The 19,615-nt window shown below is 41.5% G+C and overlaps 2 protein-coding genes across 4 annotated transcripts in view; one reads left to right on the top strand and one right to left on the bottom strand.

Moving 5' to 3' along the window:
- Positions 1-2,020, top strand: LOC135343491 (serum paraoxonase/arylesterase 1-like). The gene is made up of 6 exons (XM_064540449.1): positions 1-217; positions 299-363; positions 411-466; positions 590-1,089; positions 1,280-1,361; positions 1,550-2,020. Exons 1-6 carry the CDS (start codon positions 150-152, stop codon positions 1,880-1,882), a joined length of 1,104 nt encoding a protein of 367 aa, XP_064396519.1. The 5' UTR covers positions 1-149; the 3' UTR covers positions 1,883-2,020.
- LOC135343486 (phosphatidylinositol phosphatase PTPRQ-like) overlaps positions 1,952-19,615 on the bottom strand; it is a 27,599-nt gene continuing 9,935 nt past the window's right edge. For 2 of the 3 annotated variants that reach the window (XM_064540439.1, XM_064540440.1), the window contains 31 exons: positions 19,291-19,569; positions 18,676-18,978; positions 17,426-17,716; positions 16,993-17,283; positions 16,043-16,702; positions 15,554-15,868; positions 14,999-15,295; positions 14,404-14,706; positions 13,900-14,214; positions 13,487-13,777; positions 13,031-13,324; positions 12,543-12,818; positions 11,967-12,281; positions 11,545-11,664; positions 8,692-8,937; positions 8,371-8,559; positions 8,066-8,170; positions 7,735-7,874; positions 7,253-7,409; positions 6,898-7,048; positions 6,555-6,684; positions 6,163-6,352; positions 5,762-5,894; positions 5,443-5,692; positions 4,911-5,078; positions 4,494-4,628; positions 4,196-4,315; positions 3,833-3,984; positions 3,412-3,547; positions 2,561-2,684; positions 1,952-2,291 (listed from right to left, as the gene is read on the bottom strand). In XM_064540439.1, the coding sequence (XP_064396509.1) occupies positions 2,215-2,291; positions 2,561-2,684; positions 3,412-3,547; positions 3,833-3,984; positions 4,196-4,315; positions 4,494-4,628; positions 4,911-5,078; positions 5,443-5,692; positions 5,762-5,894; positions 6,163-6,352; positions 6,555-6,684; positions 6,898-7,048; positions 7,253-7,409; positions 7,735-7,874; positions 8,066-8,170; positions 8,371-8,559; positions 8,692-8,937; positions 11,545-11,664; positions 11,967-12,281; positions 12,543-12,818; positions 13,031-13,324; positions 13,487-13,777; positions 13,900-14,214; positions 14,404-14,706; positions 14,999-15,295; positions 15,554-15,868; positions 16,043-16,702; positions 16,993-17,283; positions 17,426-17,716; positions 18,676-18,978; positions 19,291-19,569 (6,953 nt within the window). In that variant the 3' untranslated portion in view covers positions 1,952-2,214. The remainder of the gene's footprint in view (positions 2,292-2,560; positions 2,685-3,411; positions 3,548-3,832; positions 3,985-4,195; positions 4,316-4,493; positions 4,629-4,910; positions 5,079-5,442; positions 5,693-5,761; positions 5,895-6,162; positions 6,353-6,554; positions 6,685-6,897; positions 7,049-7,252; positions 7,410-7,734; positions 7,875-8,065; positions 8,171-8,370; positions 8,560-8,691; positions 8,938-11,544; positions 11,665-11,966; positions 12,282-12,542; positions 12,819-13,030; positions 13,325-13,486; positions 13,778-13,899; positions 14,215-14,403; positions 14,707-14,998; positions 15,296-15,553; positions 15,869-16,042; positions 16,703-16,992; positions 17,284-17,425; positions 17,717-18,675; positions 18,979-19,290; positions 19,570-19,615) is intronic. The other variant, XM_064540441.1, reaches the window with a different exon arrangement.

Raw genomic sequence — 19,615 nt, forward strand, 5'->3', positions numbered from 1 at the left:
ACAACACATCAATTTGACCTTTGCTAATTAAAATCTATAAAGGCGAGGCCAACAAGAAGCTCTTAGGATCTAGGAAAGAAGTACTGTAGCAGTGTGTATGCTTGTCAAGTGAGGAGAAAAAATAATTTGAGATTTGCAGAAGTAAAAAAATGGGCTTCAAATTGATCATTTTCATATCTATTCTCTCTCTGTTGGCTGCATTTGTCATGGATACATTGTAAGGTTTCTACGGTTTCTCATAGATTTTAGCTATTTTTGCACAAACACTGCTTTCAATTGCACAATTTCGTCATCACAGAATTAAGGCCCATTTCTTCACCAGAGTTTACGATCATTTTCCAGGCAACTGCACCATGTTCCCAAGTAAGCAAATAAGTTAATTAAGAGTTATTAGATCAGTCTCCCTGCAGTGAATGGATCAGAGGACTTTGCTCTTTTCCCTAACGATCACGTTATGGTCTCCAGTGTGAGTATAATTTAATATTAAATATTCACAATGCATGGTTTCAATAATTATCTTAATATAAATTATACCCAGCCAATAGTGAATAGAACAAAATTATTGCATATCCATACATACATTTTTCAGGGGTTGGAGATATTCAACAATGCAGAGAAACCCCCTGCTGGGATTTACATGGTGGACCTCCAGCACCCTACCCCCCACCCGGTCAAACTTAACTTCGAGGGGGAGTTTCTGTCAAAAGTTGATTTCAACCCCCACGGCCTTGGCTCCTGGGTAACCGAGGAGGGAGACTACCTCCTGTATGTCGTGAACCATCGAGTGGATTTTGATGCCATTGAATGTTTCATTTATCATCCTGACAATAAATCCCTCGAACATCGAAAGACAATCTCAAATTCTGTGATGTACAATCTCAATGATCTAGTTCTTGTAGAGAAAGACATACTTTACACCACTCGCGATCATTACTACAAAAATCCTACGGCCAAAATCTTTGAGGTTTTTCTCAGATTATCGTACGGGAGTATCTTGTACGTGGACGCTAAGGGCGACAGTGTTCATGTGAAGATTGCAGCTGATGGGTTGTGGTATGGCAATGGAATATCCAAGAGTAACAATGGAAGGTGTGTTGAGGGAGATGTATGATAAGCATATAAGCTTTTGTAGTGTGGTGTACAATTGTAGTCTAACCTTTATACTTTATACTGTGTATGGTATGATGATAACGTAACATCGATTAGTATTGAGACATTCTGTACTTGCATTTGCATGCACTAGCTGCTATTTGCATGCACTGCACATGCATGCATGCAGGTTTGTCTACATCAATGAGTGTGTCCCAGGTACAGTGACTGCACTCACCAGAAACTGTGACAACACACTGCAAAGACAACAGGTCAGGAATCTGACTCACTGGATGCACCCAATAATTGTTATAGAACTAGCAAAGATAAAATAATGTATAATTATGCCTTGCCCTATGTACATATCTATGGTCATGTCATGTAAACAAAAGTTGCATATTTGTGGTATAGTAATTGTAGATTCCTGTATGTGTGTATGACAGTCTCTATTGCTATGCAGTCTATACTCCTCGAGCTTGCCCCAGATAACACATTCGTGAGTCCCATCAACGGCCATCTTTGGGTGGGGATAATCGCCAAGCCCCTGGAATTTGAGATCTACAAGAAGCACAGTGATCCCACTAGCACACCGTGTGGTGGGCGTGTGCTACATGTGACAGTTAACGAGGGGGCGGAGTATCCGTTTGATGACTCTCAAGTTGAGGAGGTGTTCTCAACGAGTGGGAAGATGATTAGTGCCACGTCAGCAGGTTTATACCACAACAAGAAACTTTTAGTCGGCTCCATTAGAACTGGAATGATGATGTGTGATGCCCCGTATATTATTTATTAATGTTAAGTAATCGATTGTCCTTTTATTTTTGTATATACTTGATCGTCTTGATCGTCTTTTTATAAAGAATTATGTCGCAAGTATTCTATTAATTTTTTGGGTAAATTAGACAAAAATATAAATTTTATATAATACTGATCATAATTAAGTGACTGGGAACTACATAGAAAACAAAAATTGTTGGTAGTTTGATTGTGAATGTATAGTACATACAATACACGCTCTTGTTGATCACTATGGAAACAAGTTCTATAATAATTATACAAAATTATATAAACACATAAAAAAACATTGATTCAAATTAATAATTAAAAGTGACGCTCGAGACAATGTCACATGTGAGTCTCATCACTCAGGAAGTCTTCGGCATAATAGTCAGTCATTTGAGTATTCTGATCATCTGCAAACTCTGTACGGAGAAACACATTATATCATCACTAAGCCTTGTGTATAATATAATTAGCAGGAGTGCTTCATGTACATGTACTCCTGATACTAGCTATTCAGTCAACTTTGTATAGTATAATTGTCTGTATTTATGGATGCAATAAAACTAGTGTACACACTTCACTAGTAAACCATGCAGCTGGCACACACTCTAAAGTAGCTAGGGGATAGCATGTGCACTAGAATACTAATTTATAGCCAAAAGATTTGCCAGTTCTGGTGTCTACTTACGATTCACGTAGATGGGGTAGTTGCCCGACTGAGAGAACCCATTCTGAGAGAGGCCTCCTCCATTCATCCCAGCTTCAGCCTCCAGCACTTCTTGTATTGCCTTGTGGATGAACACGTACTGTGCCTGAGGGGAGGGGGGAGGGGGGTCAATAGTATCAGTGTTGTGAAATGTTATATATACAGCTGGTAAATTGAATGTGCATTACCGTATTACTAGAACATTTTGCGGGTGAAAAACCTTTGTGAATGAGCCAAATCAGCAGAAAATTTGACCCTTAGCGATCTAACTATTGCGTTCTGGTAAGGATCTTGTGTATTTACTAGTACTAATTTAGGTTTTGCGATTTTATTGTTGCAAATTGATCAACCCTCACAAAGTTTACATATGTTTGATGCTCGCAAAAATTCTAGTAATACGGTAGCTGGTATTGAGCATAGGAAGTATAAGTGTAGGAAGTACGTGCATGTACATGTACATGTATTATACACAACTGTATAGGTACAGTACATCAATGGATTACATCATTCTGATCAATGCTCATGTGATTAAGAGTGGACAAAAACTACACAACTACATATATGGGCTTCTATTGAAGGCTGCGCATTTGTGACTTAACACACAACAGATACAGCACACAGAAGCCAGTATAGAGGAAACAGTGTAATGCCTATAAGCAAATATTGACTTTTATGAAAATTCACAGTTCTATCAAGTTACGAGCAACAAGTTATATTTTGTAGCGATCAAAACATGCCTAATTACTGTATTAGTATCTCCGTAGCTCATGTTTTTTTTTAATAATGGAAAAGTTCGATCCAAAAGCGATCACTGAACTTATTATGAGACTAACCTCAGTCTGTATCATGTGATTCCTGTGTTGCCTCATCTCACACGCCAGGCTCAGAATGTCCAACCAATCGTGGTCTTTCATCTGCTGGAGGAGAGTGTCCAGAGCCACGAAACAGCCGGTCCTGCCCACACCAGCACTGTGTGTGTGTGTGTGTGTGTGTGTGTGTGTGTGTGTGTGTGTGTGTGTGTGTGTGTGTGTGTGTGTGTGTGTAGTGTAGTGGAAGGTTTGGTTTCACTTTCAAGATACTTTTTTATTGGTAGATTTGTACCAGAAAGCATTGCTGGTTTGTTTATAACACACACACCATGCATTAGATCAACTATCAAAGAGCTACAAAATGCATCATCTATTGAAATTGAACAATCCCAACTAGAGTTGTAGTTGTATATAGGCGCTCAAAGTTGGTAATTATTCCTCTTACCTGCAATGTACAACGAAAGCTCCGTGGTTAGGGGCCACATAGTTACGCACTGTCTTGACAAAGTCGATGGCTGCTATTGGAGTGTCTGGTACACCGTGATCAGGCCAAGAGGTGAACTGGAAGTGACGAACCAATCGTGTCTTCCTGTCCACCTGGAGAAATGTAAAAATCAGTTTGATATCAATTGTACTATTCTGAACTCAGTGGCTATTGGTATTTGCTCATATTTTTATTGTCTGAATCTTAGTCTCCCCCCACACCACCCCTTCTAACCAATGGCTAGTCTCCCCCCACACCACCCCTTGTAACTAATGGCTGTCTCCCCCACACCAACCAACCAACCAATCAGGTGGTGCGACTCACCGAGCTGAGTTTGAACTCTCGAACAGTCCAGTCCTCTTTCTCGTGTTCACTAATGAGCTCCACAGCAATGTCCCCGTACACAGAGGGATCTGTCCCGGGCCAGTAACGATGACACTTGGTCTGAAAGGGAGAGGAGTGCATGGGTACTAAGCATCATGCATTGTTATACCGTACACCAGCTGTTATTGACAGTACCACCATTCAATTTATTCTGCTCTACCGATTTAAAATTTTGCGTGCATTAATCAACCATTACGTTAAACGACATTAAGTAATATGATAGCTTCCTTTCTCTTACCCTTCCCCTTTCAACGAGCTGAGTCAGCATAACGATGATGTGTGTGTTGTGCTCCCACACCATTCTCCAGAAGTCATCGAAGGTGGCGGGCAGTGGACCTTGGGTGGCCAAATACGCACGCCTCATTCGATAGCCCTGGGGGACAATAGAGGGCAGTGGATACTATACTAGCAAAATACATAGGTATACGGTAGATTCAACTGCACTGAGAGAATGAATAATTTAGTTCATGAGTATCAGACATTGAGCTACAATTAAGTCAACTAGACACTGTACAGTGGGTAGCTCCCAGCATGTACATAGTGAATATACTGCTCGCATACATGCACGTCCTAGGTCAGTTTATTCTGTCATAAGGTACGTATTTATTTCCTAACAGTGTACCTTCCTTCAACACAGCTGGCCCTTCCCACTCACCGGTATATAGCAGGCATTGATGTAGTCTGAGCCGGGTTCATCATCCACGAAGGACAGCTTCACGCGTGAGTGGTCGTACGCCAGGATGTTGGTGTAGCGATTCTTAGCCCTGTTATCAGCCATCAGGGAGGCTTCCTTAGCATGGTCCAATCCAACCTCAGTCACTCTCTGGAGAAAAGGAGAAGAGGAGAAAAACATAATTATATTGTACTTGCAATAAGTTTTGGCAATTAAGAAAGTATCATTGATTTACATATGTAAAAAACTGCCATTTAGATAAAGGTATCAAAGGAACTACAAAATGCATCTTTTAAAATTGAAATTAGACAATCACAACTAGCAATCAAAATGATACGTAGCTATCAAAACCGGCAGAAAAACACCCTATTATATATAGCCCATGCTTTTTCAGAAGATTTGGGCCTAAGAGCAATCCCTGATTTAAGCACACCATTGGATAGAGCTATCAAAAAAGAGCTACAATATATCTTTATTGGATAATTGTAACTGAACAGCCGGGTCACGCTTCTACCTCGTACTCCTCTGAGAACTTGTAGCCTGAATCGTCGAGCATATCAGTCAGGTAAGCTTTGAACTCCTTGATGTGTATCTTCCTGGAGTTGGCCCGTGGGAGGGTGGGGAACTTGGTGGGGGTGCTCCCGGCTGAGAGTGTCTCACTCAGGGGCACAATATTGGTTTCCGAGGGACCAAGGGCAGGTACACCATGGCCATTGTCTCGTGGAATCAGCTTCTGTGCGCCTCCGTTCTTATGGCTTGTGACACTGTGTGTGTTGTGTGTGTGTTGTGTGGGTGCATGTGTGGATTGTGAAAGATTTATCCAAGGTACTTACATTTCGAACTTTCCACGTCTATTTCGGCGTACACAGACGACAATTAGAATAATGACAACGATTACTATGATGATGACCAACACCACGACAATAATGGCCGCAATGATAGCCACAGGACTTGTTTCAGCCTCGGCTAATATTTTGTGTGTGTAAAGATCACATTATAATCAAAACTAATTCAGTTAAGACTATAGACAACTTGAAAAATTACAGTTATACATTGTACATGTAGGTTGCCAGAGTCACAAATAATGGTACTCTTTGAGGTATCTTTGACAAGGGATATTAGAATAATGGAGTTCTCAAGAAATAATGTAACGCAAGGCTTCAACTGATAGATATAATCCATCACTGATTACCTTACTTACAATTGGTACGTTTTTATATGTATATACATGTACCTGTAGAAAACGTAGCATTCGTTGGGAACTCATAATCAGTGGACTGGCCTCCAGCAATGAGCCTGTAGCCGACTGAGTAATCGGTACCAGGTACCAGTGGCCCGTTACACACCTCATCCTCCGGACCACAATCGTCAACACCTCCAATATCTACCGAGATTGGTATACCTCCCTCAGCTCTCTTCTTGCGCTGTGTGTGTGTGTTGTGTGTGTGTGTGTGTGTGTGTGTGTGTGTGTGTGTGTGTGTGTGTGGTGTAGGGGCGTGAATTAAACTATGCACCAGAAATACAGAATTACTCTAAAAGCTACTAAAATTATGAACAAGCCGCTTTTATTCTAGATAGCAGCTAGAACTGAAACGTCTTTAGACATTAAATTGTAACTCCACCTACCCCTCCGGACGATGGTGGGATGATTTTGACAGAGGGGTATCTGGACCAATCACTGGTGAGCAGAGTGTTGTCATAGTAAGTCCCTATTGCACGATTGTTGCTAGGTTGTCGTTGAACAAATATCAATACTCTGTGTGGACGAGAGTTGTTTCAGGAATAATGTATCATTGTAGCAAAATGTAGCAAAATGCTGAAATCTCTATGTTCTTAAATGTTGTTAAAGGCTTGAACATACATGTACACATAGCTACAGGAAAAGGACACCCCGAACACACACACCCAGCACACAGCACATACAACACACCCACACAGCACACCCTCTCACACACACCCACACACTCACTCGTCGACCGGACCGTTGACCTGTTGCTCTGGTAAGATCTCGAAGCTGATAGGAATGGAGGAGGGACTGGCTACCATCGGACGCCCTAAAGCATCCGTTGCAGCCACTGGTACTATAGCTACAGTCTCTGGAGTCACAACCACCACAGGGGCTGCAGGGGAACAACCGAACACGTTGATAATATACATGATCGATTACATGATAGTTAAATATATTTCAGTAGCTATAACTTTAGTATCATTGATTAACAATTTTATAATTTTCTGAAGCTTAGAAAGAGACCTTTCTATAATTTATATGGGGATAATTGTCATTTGTCGGCCTGGACCATGGGCTATTATCCGTGGGAACTCACATGCTCCAGCAGGAAGGTCGGCCGTTCTAGTGATGAGTGGTCCTCTCCCTGCCCCCTCAGTGGACGCCTCTACAGAGACAGTGTATGTGTTGTCTCCAACCAGCTGGCTCAGAGTGATTGAGGTACTTGTGCTGCTAACATTGACCGTTATTTTGTTCTGAAAGTGTGTGCGGGGAGGGTACACTTAACTTATACACAAGGCCTATATAATTATATAAATTGCTTTCTACGAACATCAAGAGCGCATAAAAGAGAATTTCTTTTATGCGCTCTTGACAAACATAGATACATTTGTAACATGAAGTATAATAGCAATCTACACATACATGCATGCACACTAAATTAGAAGAAACTTAAACTTAAAGTCAACTGTGTTTGTAAAATTTAGTGTGAAAATTGCTGGTAGTGTGTATATAGGCCAATCATTATTACTACATGTAGACGCTTGCTATTCTGCTAGCTTTATACAGTACGTGGCTTACCGTGCTCCCTGCTTTCTCCCCATTGTATGTGATGTAGTAAAGACTGGGCACTCCAAAGAACTCGCTAGGTTGGTTCCAGTTCACTGTCAGTGAAGTGGGAGATGGGTCAGTCAGTGTCAGACCAGTAGGAGCCTCAGGTACTGTGTGTGTGGGGGGGGGGGGGGGGGGGGAATAGAAGCATAAAATTAATGTACTGATCCATGTACAGTATGTGATAATCATTATACTACGTACACACAATCGAGATATAAGAACAATTTTGGTACTCAACATAATTTTTATAGTTCGTATATGCAACTACATGTAGGAGCCATGACAGGTTCTTCCTCACCTCCCTGCAGTGTAATGGCTGACACAGGAGGCTGTGAGGGTGGCCCCTCCCCCTCCTGGTTCACAGCTGACACTACAGCACTGTACACTGTGAAGGGCACCAATCCTGGTGGTAGGGATAACATACATTGTAGTAACATTAACAGTTGATCATCAATTACATGTATACTACAATAAAGTTATGGAATTTGTCTAAAATTACGTACAATATGACTTTTCAACATTAAGAACAAAACTTTGGTTCGGACAAAGAAGTGTTGATGGCAAGCAAGTAGAAACAGTTCTCTATAAATAATTATAAGTTACCTGTCAAGTTCAATGACAGGTTGGTTGTGTTGTACAGCTGTGTGGAGTTGTCTCTGTCGTTAGAGAGCTTGATTATGTAATGAGAGATAATTCCGTTGCGTTGTATGATAGGAAGCTCCTCCCACTTGAGAGTAGCACTTGTGTTGGAGGTCACTGTCAGTGGTGCTACTTCCGGGGCAACAGCAGGTGCTACACGTGTGTGTGGTGTGTGGTGTGGGCGGTGAAATGAGTACATGTACATAGACAATCGCACCATTTTATTGCACATGTAAAAATAATTATAAAGACCACACCCACATAAAATATAGTAAACTTTGTTACCTGTTGGGTTTGTTCGTATACATCCACTGTCTATACTTGGCATTGAGCCAGCACTGGTTGTTATGGCAACAGTGAACCGATAGCTAATGAATTCCTCTAGATCGGTAACCAATAGCAACTCGTCCACTAGACTAGTCGCATTCCTGGGGTCAGCTGGATTCATGAGCTCAGTTAGAGTGCGGCTACCATTTGAGGTGTAGTTGATAGCAACCTGTTCGTTACTACAGTTGTTGACTGGAGTGTAATCTGAAATAGAGGGAGGTTATAGAGAATGAATAATAGTTTTTATATACCGTATAGCGGAAAAGGAGGCAATTGAACTCATAAGAGTTCAATTGCATTGAAATATCATTTGAAAGGTCTTTTTCTAAGCTTTCAGAAAATTAGAATATTTTTGACATTGGATGAACGGTACTCAAGTTAATGGCTGTTGAAAGATGTTCCCCCTCCACAATTTAATCAATGGTTCAGGGACTGCTATAACTTGAATTCTGTGGATCCAATGTCAAAATTTTAGGTTTTCTGAAAGCTCAGAAAAAGACCTTTCAAATGGTGTCATCAAACTTCGTATTTGAGAGATTAAAGTATTTGCCAATTTGGCGATACCATGGATTATAGCCCATGGTCCGAGGCCGAAAAATGTCAAATTTAGGCTCCGAAGAAGTTTTGGATTGAAACACATCATTTGAAAGGTCTCTTTCTAAGCTTTCAGAAAATTAGAATATTTTTGACATTGGATGAACGGTACTCAAGTTAATGGCTGTTGAAAGATGTTCCCCCTCCACAATTTAATCAATGGTTCGGGGACTGCTATAACTTGAATTCTGTGGATTCAATGTCAAAAATTTTAGGTTTTCTGAAAGCTCAGAAAAAGACCTTTCAAATGGTGTCATCAAACTTCGTATTTGAGAGATAAAAGTATTTGCCAATTTGGCGATACCATGGATTATAGCCCATGGTCCGAGGCCGAAAAATGTCAAATTTAGGTTCCGAAGAAGTTTTGGATTGAAACATATCATTTGAAAGGTCTCTTTCTAAGCTTTCAGAAAATTAGAATATTTTTGATATTGGATGAACGGTACTCAAGTTAATGGCTGTTGAAAGATGTTCCCCCTCCACAATTTAATCAATGGTTCGGGGACTCTTTCAGCTGCTATAACTTGAATTCTGTGGATCCAATGTCAAAAATTTTATGATTTTCTGAAAGCTCAGAAAAAGACCTTTCAAATGGTGTCATCAAACTTCGTATTTGAGAGATAAAAGTATTTGCCAATTTGGCGATACCATGGATTATAGCCCATGGTCCGAGGCCGAAAAATGTCAAATTTAGGCTCCGAAGAAGTTTTGGATTGAAACACATCATTTGAAAGGTCTCTTTCTAAGCTTTCAGAAAATTAGAATATTTTTGACATTGGATGAACGGTACTCAAGTTAATGGCTGTTGAAAGATGTTCCCCCTCCACAATTTAATCAATGGTTCGGGGACTGCTATAACTTGAATTCTGTGGATTCAATGTCAAAAATTTTAGGTTTTCTGAAAGCTCAGAAAAAGACCTTTCAAATGGTGTCATCAAACTTCGTATTTGAGAGATAAAAGTATTTGCCAATTTGGCGATACCATGGATTATAGCCCATGGTCCGAGGCCGAAAAATGTCAAATTTAGGTTCCGAAGAAGTTTTGGATTGAAACATATCATTTGAAAGGTCTCTTTCTAAGCTTTCAGAAAATTAGAATATTTTTGATATTGGATGAACGGTACTCAAGTTAATGGCTGTTGAAAGATGTTCCCCCTCCACAATTTAATCAATGGTTCGGGGACTCTTTCAGCTGCTATAACTTGAATTCTGTGGATCCAATGTCAAAAATTTTATGATTTTCTGAAAGCTCAGAAAAAGACCTTTCAAATGGTGTCATCAAACTTCGTATTTGAGAGATAAAAGTATTTGCCAATTTGGCGATACCATGGATTATAGCCCATGGTCCGAGGCCGAAAAATGTCAAATTTAGGTTCCGAAGAAGTTTTGGATTGAAACATATCATTTGAAAGGTCTCTTTCTAAGCTTTCAGAAAATTAGAATATTTTTGATATTGGATGAACGGTACTCAAGTTAATGGCTGTTGAAAGATGTTCCCCCTCCACAATTTAATCAATGGTTCGGGAACTCTTTCAGCTGCTATAACTTGAATTCTGTGGATCCAATGTCAAAAATTTTATGATTTTCTGAAAGCTCAGAAAAAGACCTTTCAAATGGTGTCATCAAACTTCGTATTTGAGAGATTAAAGTATTTGCCAATTTGGCGATATCATGGATTATATATAGCCCATGGTCCGAGGCCGAAAAATGTCAAATTTAGGTTCCGAAGAAGTTTTGGATTGAAACATATCATTTGAAAGGTCTCTTTCTAAGCTTTCAGAAAATTAGAATATTTTTGACATTGGATGAACGGTACTCAAGTTAATGGCTGTTGAAAGATGTTCCCCCTCCAAATTTAATCAATGGTTCGGGGACTCTTTCAGCTGCTATAACTTGAATTCTGTGGATCCAATGTCAAAAATTTTATGATTTTCTGAAAGCTCAGAAAAAGACCTTTCAAATGGTGTCATCAAACTTCATATTTGAGAGATAAAAGTATTTGCCAATTTGGCGATACCATGGTCCGAGGCCGAAAAATGTCAAATTTAGGCTCCGAAGAGGTTTTGGATTGAAACATATCATTTGAAAGGTCTTTTTCTAAGCTTTCAGAAAATTATAATTATAATTATGCGATATAATTATTGCAACTAAAATAATTTTGGCAACCATCACCAAAATCGCCAAATTTACTTGCTATACGGTGCATAAAGTGTTTACCTATAATGTAAGAAGTGATTGGTCCATTCCAGAACGTGCGTGGGGGTGGGATCCAGGTGAGATTCACTGAAGTGGAACTATCAGCGATGGCAATAATGTTGCTCACTGACTGGGCAGGTGCTGCAGGGAGGTACATTGTGGTGTTTAGGCTGCACACACCTGGTGTTTAGTATACACCATTCACAGTATACATGTACATGTACATGCATGTACACTGTATGTACATGTATATACATGGTGTAGGGTAAATAAAATAACAGCAACACCGAGGAATGTATAACATGATGATCGAGACAATACTGAACTTTTTTTTTTATTAAATGCTATGTTGTATGTAGATTCATACTTGAAACTACCCACACAGCAATAACTACACAGTCCTAACACACACCCACACACCACACACCCCACACCACACACACCTGCTTCCGGAGTCATAGGCTCCCTGGGTAGTGTTGCATTTCCTTGTCCGATACTGGTAGCAGCTGACAACCGAAACACGTATTGCACATACGGGTGAAGTCCAGTCAACACGAACTCCCTCAGGTCTCCATTACCCAGCGTACTATCCAAATCTTCCAAACCTGTCTCTGTGATATAAGAGTCTTGAGTACTCACTGAGGCATCGAGATGGTAACTAAGGACAACGCCGTTAGGGTCAGAAGGTTCGTTCCAGGTCAGGCGAATAGCGTTAGAATCAAGGACTTCGGCTAGAAACATGGTGGGCTCATCAGGGACTATGTGTGGGAGGGAGGGTACATGTCATGTGATTATCGTATGGCGTGAACTTTTTGAGTGGCTTAATTTTCGCGGGTTAGAAAATTAGGTACACAAAATGCTTAGCTAACGGAAGACACAATGTCATTTGACCAAATAGCGTGAAATTTATGCTTTTAGAGGCTATTTCAGGCTATTTTTAAGTGCCTGCGCTATACGACACGATAAGAGGAAATGTTGTTAAGATAATAATAATCGAAATATTCAGAATAATCACTTACAGTGTTCGTCTGTCATTTGCACGACCGTGGCTCCATTACCACGGCCCTTATCAGTATGAGCATACACAGTGATAGTGTACAGGACAGCCTCCATAAGACCAGTGATGTTGACACTAGTCACAGTGATGTTCTCCATATTGCCAGTGTGAACACTGCTAGTGTACCCTACGCTATAGGAGATTATGTCACCACGAACTGGAGATGGGGGCTCCCAGGTTACAAAGATGCTTGTAGGTGTGACTTCCGGTGCAGCCACGGATAGAGGAGGACCAGGCCCTGTAGAAATAATTTAGAGTGTTTTGCATAATTGGGAGTATTCGTATTGAAACAAATACTTTGTGCGAGTAAAAATTAAAGATGCATAAAGTTTTGTGCCTAGATTTCAATAAATGGACCACGCCAAATTGCTATGGTGTACAGCTCTGGTTATTTATAAGCACTTCTTAAATATAGTGCACCACTTAACATATACGTAAATAGCAGCGTACTTGTCGAGTCGGTTCTTACAACAACCACAGCTGTTGGTCCCAATCCAACCACTGTCTGAGGTCTCACAGACACCAGGTATAGTGTGAATATCTCTAATCCTTCTATTGTTGTATTCAATCCGGACACAGTTATCATTGTTTCTATGGCATCGGTAGTGCCATTTACTTGGTAGGTAAGTTGGTAGTTGAGTATCTCGCCGTTTTGGTCTTGTTCGGGAGGAGGTAGCCAGTTAACAGAGAGAGCGGTGGAGTCAATGAAAGCAGCATTTAGCATTTGAGGAGGAGCACTCGGTACTGTGTGTGTGTGCGTGTGTGTGAGAGTGTGGGTATGTGTGGATGTGTGTGGGTATGTGTGGGGGGTGTGTGAGAGTGTGTGTGGATGTGGGGGAGTACAATACAAATCAATACTGCGTATGTACTTCTGACAAATAGCTACACCATTGTTACAGTACGTACTATCTTGAGCTGTAGTCAGGTTCAGTACAGCCTCAGGGCCTGTGCCAGCTGCTGTAGTGGCAGTCACACGGAACACATAGACAGTGAACTCATTGAGACCATCCACAATGTAGCCAGTCACCATCTCAGTATAATCCACCATCATGCTGATATCTGTAGAAGTCTCGTTGCTATAGGTAACCGTGTAACGTGTTATGACTCCATTGGGAGTGGGGGGTCTTGACCAGGAGAGGGTAACTTGAATTGAATTAATTATGTCTGCTTGGAAATTTTGTGGAGCGTTGCTAGGAGCTGTGGGGGGCATTATATAGGTAATTAGTTATGTGGGGGTCGCTAGGAGCTGTGGGGGGCATTACAGATATTATTATAAAACAGCATAAAATTAACTACAATACACGCATGTATACATGTACCTGCTTCAGCTGTTATTGCAGTGTCAGTATTGGAAGGTGGCCCCTCCCCAACAGACGTACTGGCAGTCACATGACAGTCATATGACGTGAACGGAGTCAGTTCAGGAATAGACATCATAGTAGAGTCACCATCGACTGTGATTGATGCTAAAACCGCACTGTTACTGATCTCAGGGTAGGCCTGCTGGGCTGATGAGTTGCAGTAGACAGTGTAGGCTGTGATGTGTCCCCTCACTGGGTTTGGTGGGGACCAGCTGGCCATTAGTTGGGTGGATGTTACCACTGACAGTGTAAAGTTCAGAGGGGAAGTTGGTACTATAAGGAGAGAGAAGGAAAATGCATTTCATGAGTTACAAGATTCATGTAACGTAACGTCATTTTCAAAATGAGAATGCTCCCAAAAAATGAGGTAATCACAAAAAGCTAAAAAATACAGAAATTTTTCTTCTTTCCATCTTTGATACTACCCCTCCCCCCACATCTTCCCCACTCCCACCCACTTACAGTCCTCCAGTGTGTAGACAGTGAGGGGGGTGCTCCCAGGCCCCGCCCCTCTGTCCGTGAGTGCGTACAACACCAGCTCGTACGTATGAAATGGAAGCAATCCTGTCAATGTGTATACTGTCAAACTCCCGTTGATATTCGTCACATTTGGTACTGAAACAGGCGTGGAAATAGTTGATACATCGTCTATTTGCAGAGTGTAGGATTCGATAACTCCATTCGGACTAGTGGGCATGTCCCAGGTGAGGTTAACACTAGTGGAGGTGTCGTTGCTGTAGCCCAGGTTGAGTGGCATGGAGGGAGCTGTGCGGGAGGAACATTGAGATATTAACCACAAAACATGATTATAAAAATTAAATAGTCCCATGTAAATAATAATAAATAGAAGGAAATGTTTAAGGGCCAGCTATGTCAAATTTACATGTAATTATTCGGTACATTGCATGGGACTACCTCATCTCATGAATTTCCAAGTCAAGCGTAGATAAGAGTATCTGCTCTTGGTACACATTAGCTCAAGCTTATACATACACATAACTTCAGTACTATATGGATGGGGTATTTGACAAGTCGGACTTGATCCCGATACACTCACTGTCTGATAGAGTTTTGACGGTCTCCACGGCAACTGGTCCCGATCCAATCATAGTGCTAGCACTAACGTTAACACTGTACATTGTAAACTTCTCTAAACCAGTCAGCTCCAAAAACAATACACTAGCTTCCACAGTCATACTAATGGCTGACGTTGTGATCCCTTCCATCTGATAAGATATGGTGTATATGGTGAGAATCCCTCGCTGATTCTCAATGGGTGGAGCCTCCCACGTGACGTTGACACTGGTGGACGTGAGGGGAGTTAGTGCGAGGTTCTGTGGGGGAGCGTCCGGAGCTGTGTGTGTGTGTGGGCGTGATGTTACAACACAATCAAGGCCACAATACATTTACCGTATTGGGTTTCAAATGCGACGTTCTTTCGATTGCAAATTTTCGCATAATTACAGCAATCGAAAGCACAAAGAGTGAGCATGCGCATGTATTTCACAATAGTTGAAACGCAATCAGGCTTGTACAATACGTGTCATTCGCAATCGACTAAACCTCGGGCATTTGAAACCCGTTTGTACGGTAGTTATGTATATATACTCACCATCTTGTATGGTACGAGTGGTGTTCCTGTTAGAGCCAGGCCCCTTCCCTACATTCGTATTAGCCGACACAAAACACTGGTAGTACGTGAAAGGCTGCAAATCATTAATCATCACTCCGAGATTTGCACTAGTTAGAAGGGCAAAAACTGCAAAATTATCTTCTGATGGTGACTCGTCCATAGTGGATACTATAGTACAGTAGACAGTGTAGCCGGTGATGACGCCATTAGAGGGGGTGGGCTGTTGCCATGACGCCGTGAGCTGGGAGGAGTCGGACGTCGGCTCCATGGCAAAGTTGAGGGGAGCGGTTGGTACTATGAGTGGGTGTGTGTGTGTGTGTGTGTGTGTGTGTGAATAATAATTGGTGGTGAGAGTGATACGAAACACAAAAGTATAATTTCAGTGTCTGAATAAGTTGTACATATACATGTACATGCATGCATACTACATGTTGTATATTGACTGTAGCTGCAAGCTGTCCAACTTACAATCTTCGTCTGTTCTAACTGCAACAGTGTCTAAACTGAAGACTCCGGTATGAATCCGGAATGGAGTATCAGAGAATGAGTATGCTGCAACTCGGAACACGTAGTGTGTGAATGGAAGCAGAGAGTCTATCGTCACACTTTGATTGCTCATATCATTCAAGGTGTCAAGCGTATGATTTAAAACGGTCAAATTGGAACCGAAATGAAGTAAAAGGTCTGTTTCGGAAATTCCATATTCGATTAAATAGCCGGAGATTTGTCCACGTGGTATTGAGGGGTAGCTGAAGCTAACTTCAATAGCAGTTGAACTGATGATCATCACATTTACAAATCTCGGAGGGCTAGCGCTGTCGGGATCGGTTGTCACGGGAACCCCACTGGAGCGCCCCCCTTCTCCGGCAACTGTACTTGCAGATACTTCCACTCTGTAGCTAGTGAACTCAGTCAGATTCTCCAACACAACAAATTGCATTTCCATATCCTCTAAGACATCCACAGCCAACATCTGTTCTTCACCATTTGAGGCATCCAGATTATCGATAGCGTAGTAGACAGTGTATGAGAGTAAGATGCCGTTGCGTTGAGAGGGGGCCGTCCAGGATACATTGATAGAGGTGGAGCTGAGCTCTAGTGCCATTAGGTTGAGGGGGGATCCAGGAACTGCACGAGGGAGGGGGAGGGGAGTGAACAGTACTGGTATGTACATTCTGAAATAGATATTCTTATAAGTCAAGTTATGCCCAGTCAAAGACAGCTCTTGAAAAACAAGCCCATTTCTAACGTATTGCTCTAAAATAGCCTATGCTTTTGTTTGAGCGTGGAACATTCAATCTATATAATAGCTACCACTAATTTAAACACATTGTTAGATAGGCTTTTCAATATTTAATTGTACCAGCACGCTGTGTATAATGTGCTCTATGCTAGTGAGTGGGCGTATGAAGCCATACCGTCCTCTTGAGTCACCACGGTAACGGTCTCGCTGGGGGGTCCGACTAGAGTGGTCGCAGCACGTACGAACACGCTGTAGTTAGTGAACACCGTGAGATTAGTCAGCTCTAGAGACGTGATGATGTCATTAGTGGTAATAGTTTGTATTGTGGATTCATCAGCATCTGTTACTATGTAGGTGACTAAGTATGTTGTTATGATGCCGTTAGAGACAGATGGTTCCGCCCACTCCACTTGTATGGTGGTGGGGGAGGTGGCGTTGGGGAGGGTGAGTGTAGGGGCGGAGGGAGCTGTGTGTGTGTGTATGTGTGTGTGTGTGCAATATTATGCTAATGTCTAAATGCTGCGGAAAAGTTAAAACTGATCTGATAAAAAAGGCAATTGCCTCAAAGAGAGCTACAATGTATGTATGTAGCAATTCCAATATCTTACTTCCTGTATCTGTCATGAAGGTATCCATCGCTGGCTCTCCCACTATCCCTCCATTATCTCCAGTGAGTGCTGTCACGATTACAGTGTAGTTAGAGAAGGGGATCAGGTTGTCAAAGGTTGATATAAAAGTGGTGTTTGACTCATTCTGGCTATCGTCCACCGTCATGTCTGAGTCCTGTAGAGTGACAGAGTAGGCAAATATGACTCCATTAGGGTCAGAGGGAGCCTCCCATGTGACGACAACAGTTGTGTTGGTTGGTATGGTCATCAAGTTCCTAGGAGCCTCGGACACTAATAAAGGAGAATGAACATTATAACAACCTTACGTAGGTACAATGTACATGTACAGTCTACATGAACCCAGCAATCTTTGATGCCCATAACTTTAGTTCTGTTGGAGAGGCCTTTCAGATGATGTCATAAAATCAAATGTCCATTCTGGGCCTATTTCAACATGGTCTTTTTCCGAAAATGGAACATTTCAAATTTGGGATTTGAGCATACCATCTGAACGAGCTCCTTCTAAGCTTTCAGAAAATCATAACATTGTTGAACCATTGATTATTGTGGAGGGGGAACATCTTTCAACAGCCATTAACTTGAGTACCGTTCATCCAATGTCAAAAATATTCTAATTTTCTGAAAGCTTAGAAAAAGACCTTTCAAATGATATGTTTCAATCCAAAAACTTCTTCGGAGCCTAAATTTGACATTTTTCGGCCTCGGACCATGGGCTATAATCAATGGTATCGCCAAATTGGCAAATACTTTTATCTCTCAAATACGAAGTTTGATGACACCATTTGAAAGGTCTTTTTCTGAGCTTTTATAAAATCATAAAATTTTTGACATTGGATCCACAGAATTCAAGTTTAGCAGCTGAAAGAGTCCCCGAACCATTGATTAAATTGTGGAGGGGGAACATCTTTCAACAGCCATTAACTTGAGTACCGTTCATCCAATGTTAAAAATATTCTAATTTTCTGAAAGCTTAGAAAGAGACCTTTCAAATGATATGTTTCAATCCAAAACTTCTTCGGAGCCTAAATTTGACATTTTTCGGCCTTGGACCATGGGCTATATATAATCCATGGTATCGCCAAATTGGCAAATACTTTTATCTCTCAAATACGAATTTAGGTCACCAGAACTCTAGTTACAGAGCTGATGCCAGTACTCCCAAAATGTACAAAAAATAAACACACATAGCTACTGTAGGTTGCCAGTATCACATACATACATGTACCTACCTCCTTGTGCTGTGAATACACTTGCTGTAGCTGGGTCCGAGTTTCCCACACTTGTTGATGCAATCACAACCACATCGTACCGAGCGTAAGGTTCTAATGGTGCAGAGGTGTACGTGACACTGCGATCATCTTCCTCTGTAGTTTGCATCGTGAGTACTGTGTCGTTGATGCCAGTAGCAAGGTCAGTGTATGAGAAGGTGGCGGTGTATGTGAGGTCCCCGTTTGGCATGCTGGGAGGGTCCCAAGTGACAGTCAGGGAGGAGTCTGTCATCATCAGCATCAGGTTGGTCACTGGACTGGGAACTGGAGGAGGGAGATCACATGACATTGCATACTCATGTTTAATTATGCAAACCCTAGAGGCCGGGATAATTGATAATTAAGATAAAACAGCAATGTAACTATCATGCCTGTATGTATGTGTATCACAGAACTTTTAACTAAACAGGTCACGAGAGCTATGAATTGAATAATGTGGATCACATCCAGGTGTGCTATCTGTTGCAAAGTGCACTGCAATCTACTAGCTGTGCACATAGAGGGGGGGAGGCATATCAAAGGAAGCCATCACAATAATTATATCAAACAAACATTACTGTATTACTAGCAACTAACCTGCTTCTCCTGTTACTCTGACCACCTCTAGTGTGAAGTCACTGCAACCCTCTGTAGAGCAAGCTTGTACTGACACAGAGTACTCCATGAAAGGTTCCAAACCACCAATAAATAATTCGGTTTCCACTAAACCTGGTACCAAGATAGCATTGCTAGCATTTCTATAGCGAACGATGTAGCTAACAGTGGGAGCATTGAGGCTACTAGGTGGGTCCCAGGTCACATTCAGACTAGTGGAGGAGGAGACTAGCACATTCAGGTTCTCAGGAGTGGTCGGAACTGGGGGGGGGGATAATAAACAACAATTAAGAATTAAGACACACTT

This window comes from Halichondria panicea, chromosome 11 (assembly GCF_963675165.1).
Source record: "Halichondria panicea chromosome 11, odHalPani1.1, whole genome shotgun sequence".
Classification (NCBI taxonomy): Eukaryota; Metazoa; Porifera; class Demospongiae; order Suberitida; family Halichondriidae; genus Halichondria; species Halichondria panicea.

Coding starts and splice junctions, on each gene's coding strand:
- LOC135343491 (XM_064540449.1), top strand. CDS start 150: ATGGGCTTCAAATTGATCATTTTCATATCTATTCTCTCTCTGTTGGCT. Junction 364..410: donor CAACTGCACCATGTTCCCAA/GTAAGCAAATAA, acceptor GTCTCCCTGCAG/TGAATGGATCAGAGGACTTT. Junction 467..589: donor ATCACGTTATGGTCTCCAGT/GTGAGTATAATT, acceptor TACATTTTTCAG/GGGTTGGAGATATTCAACAA.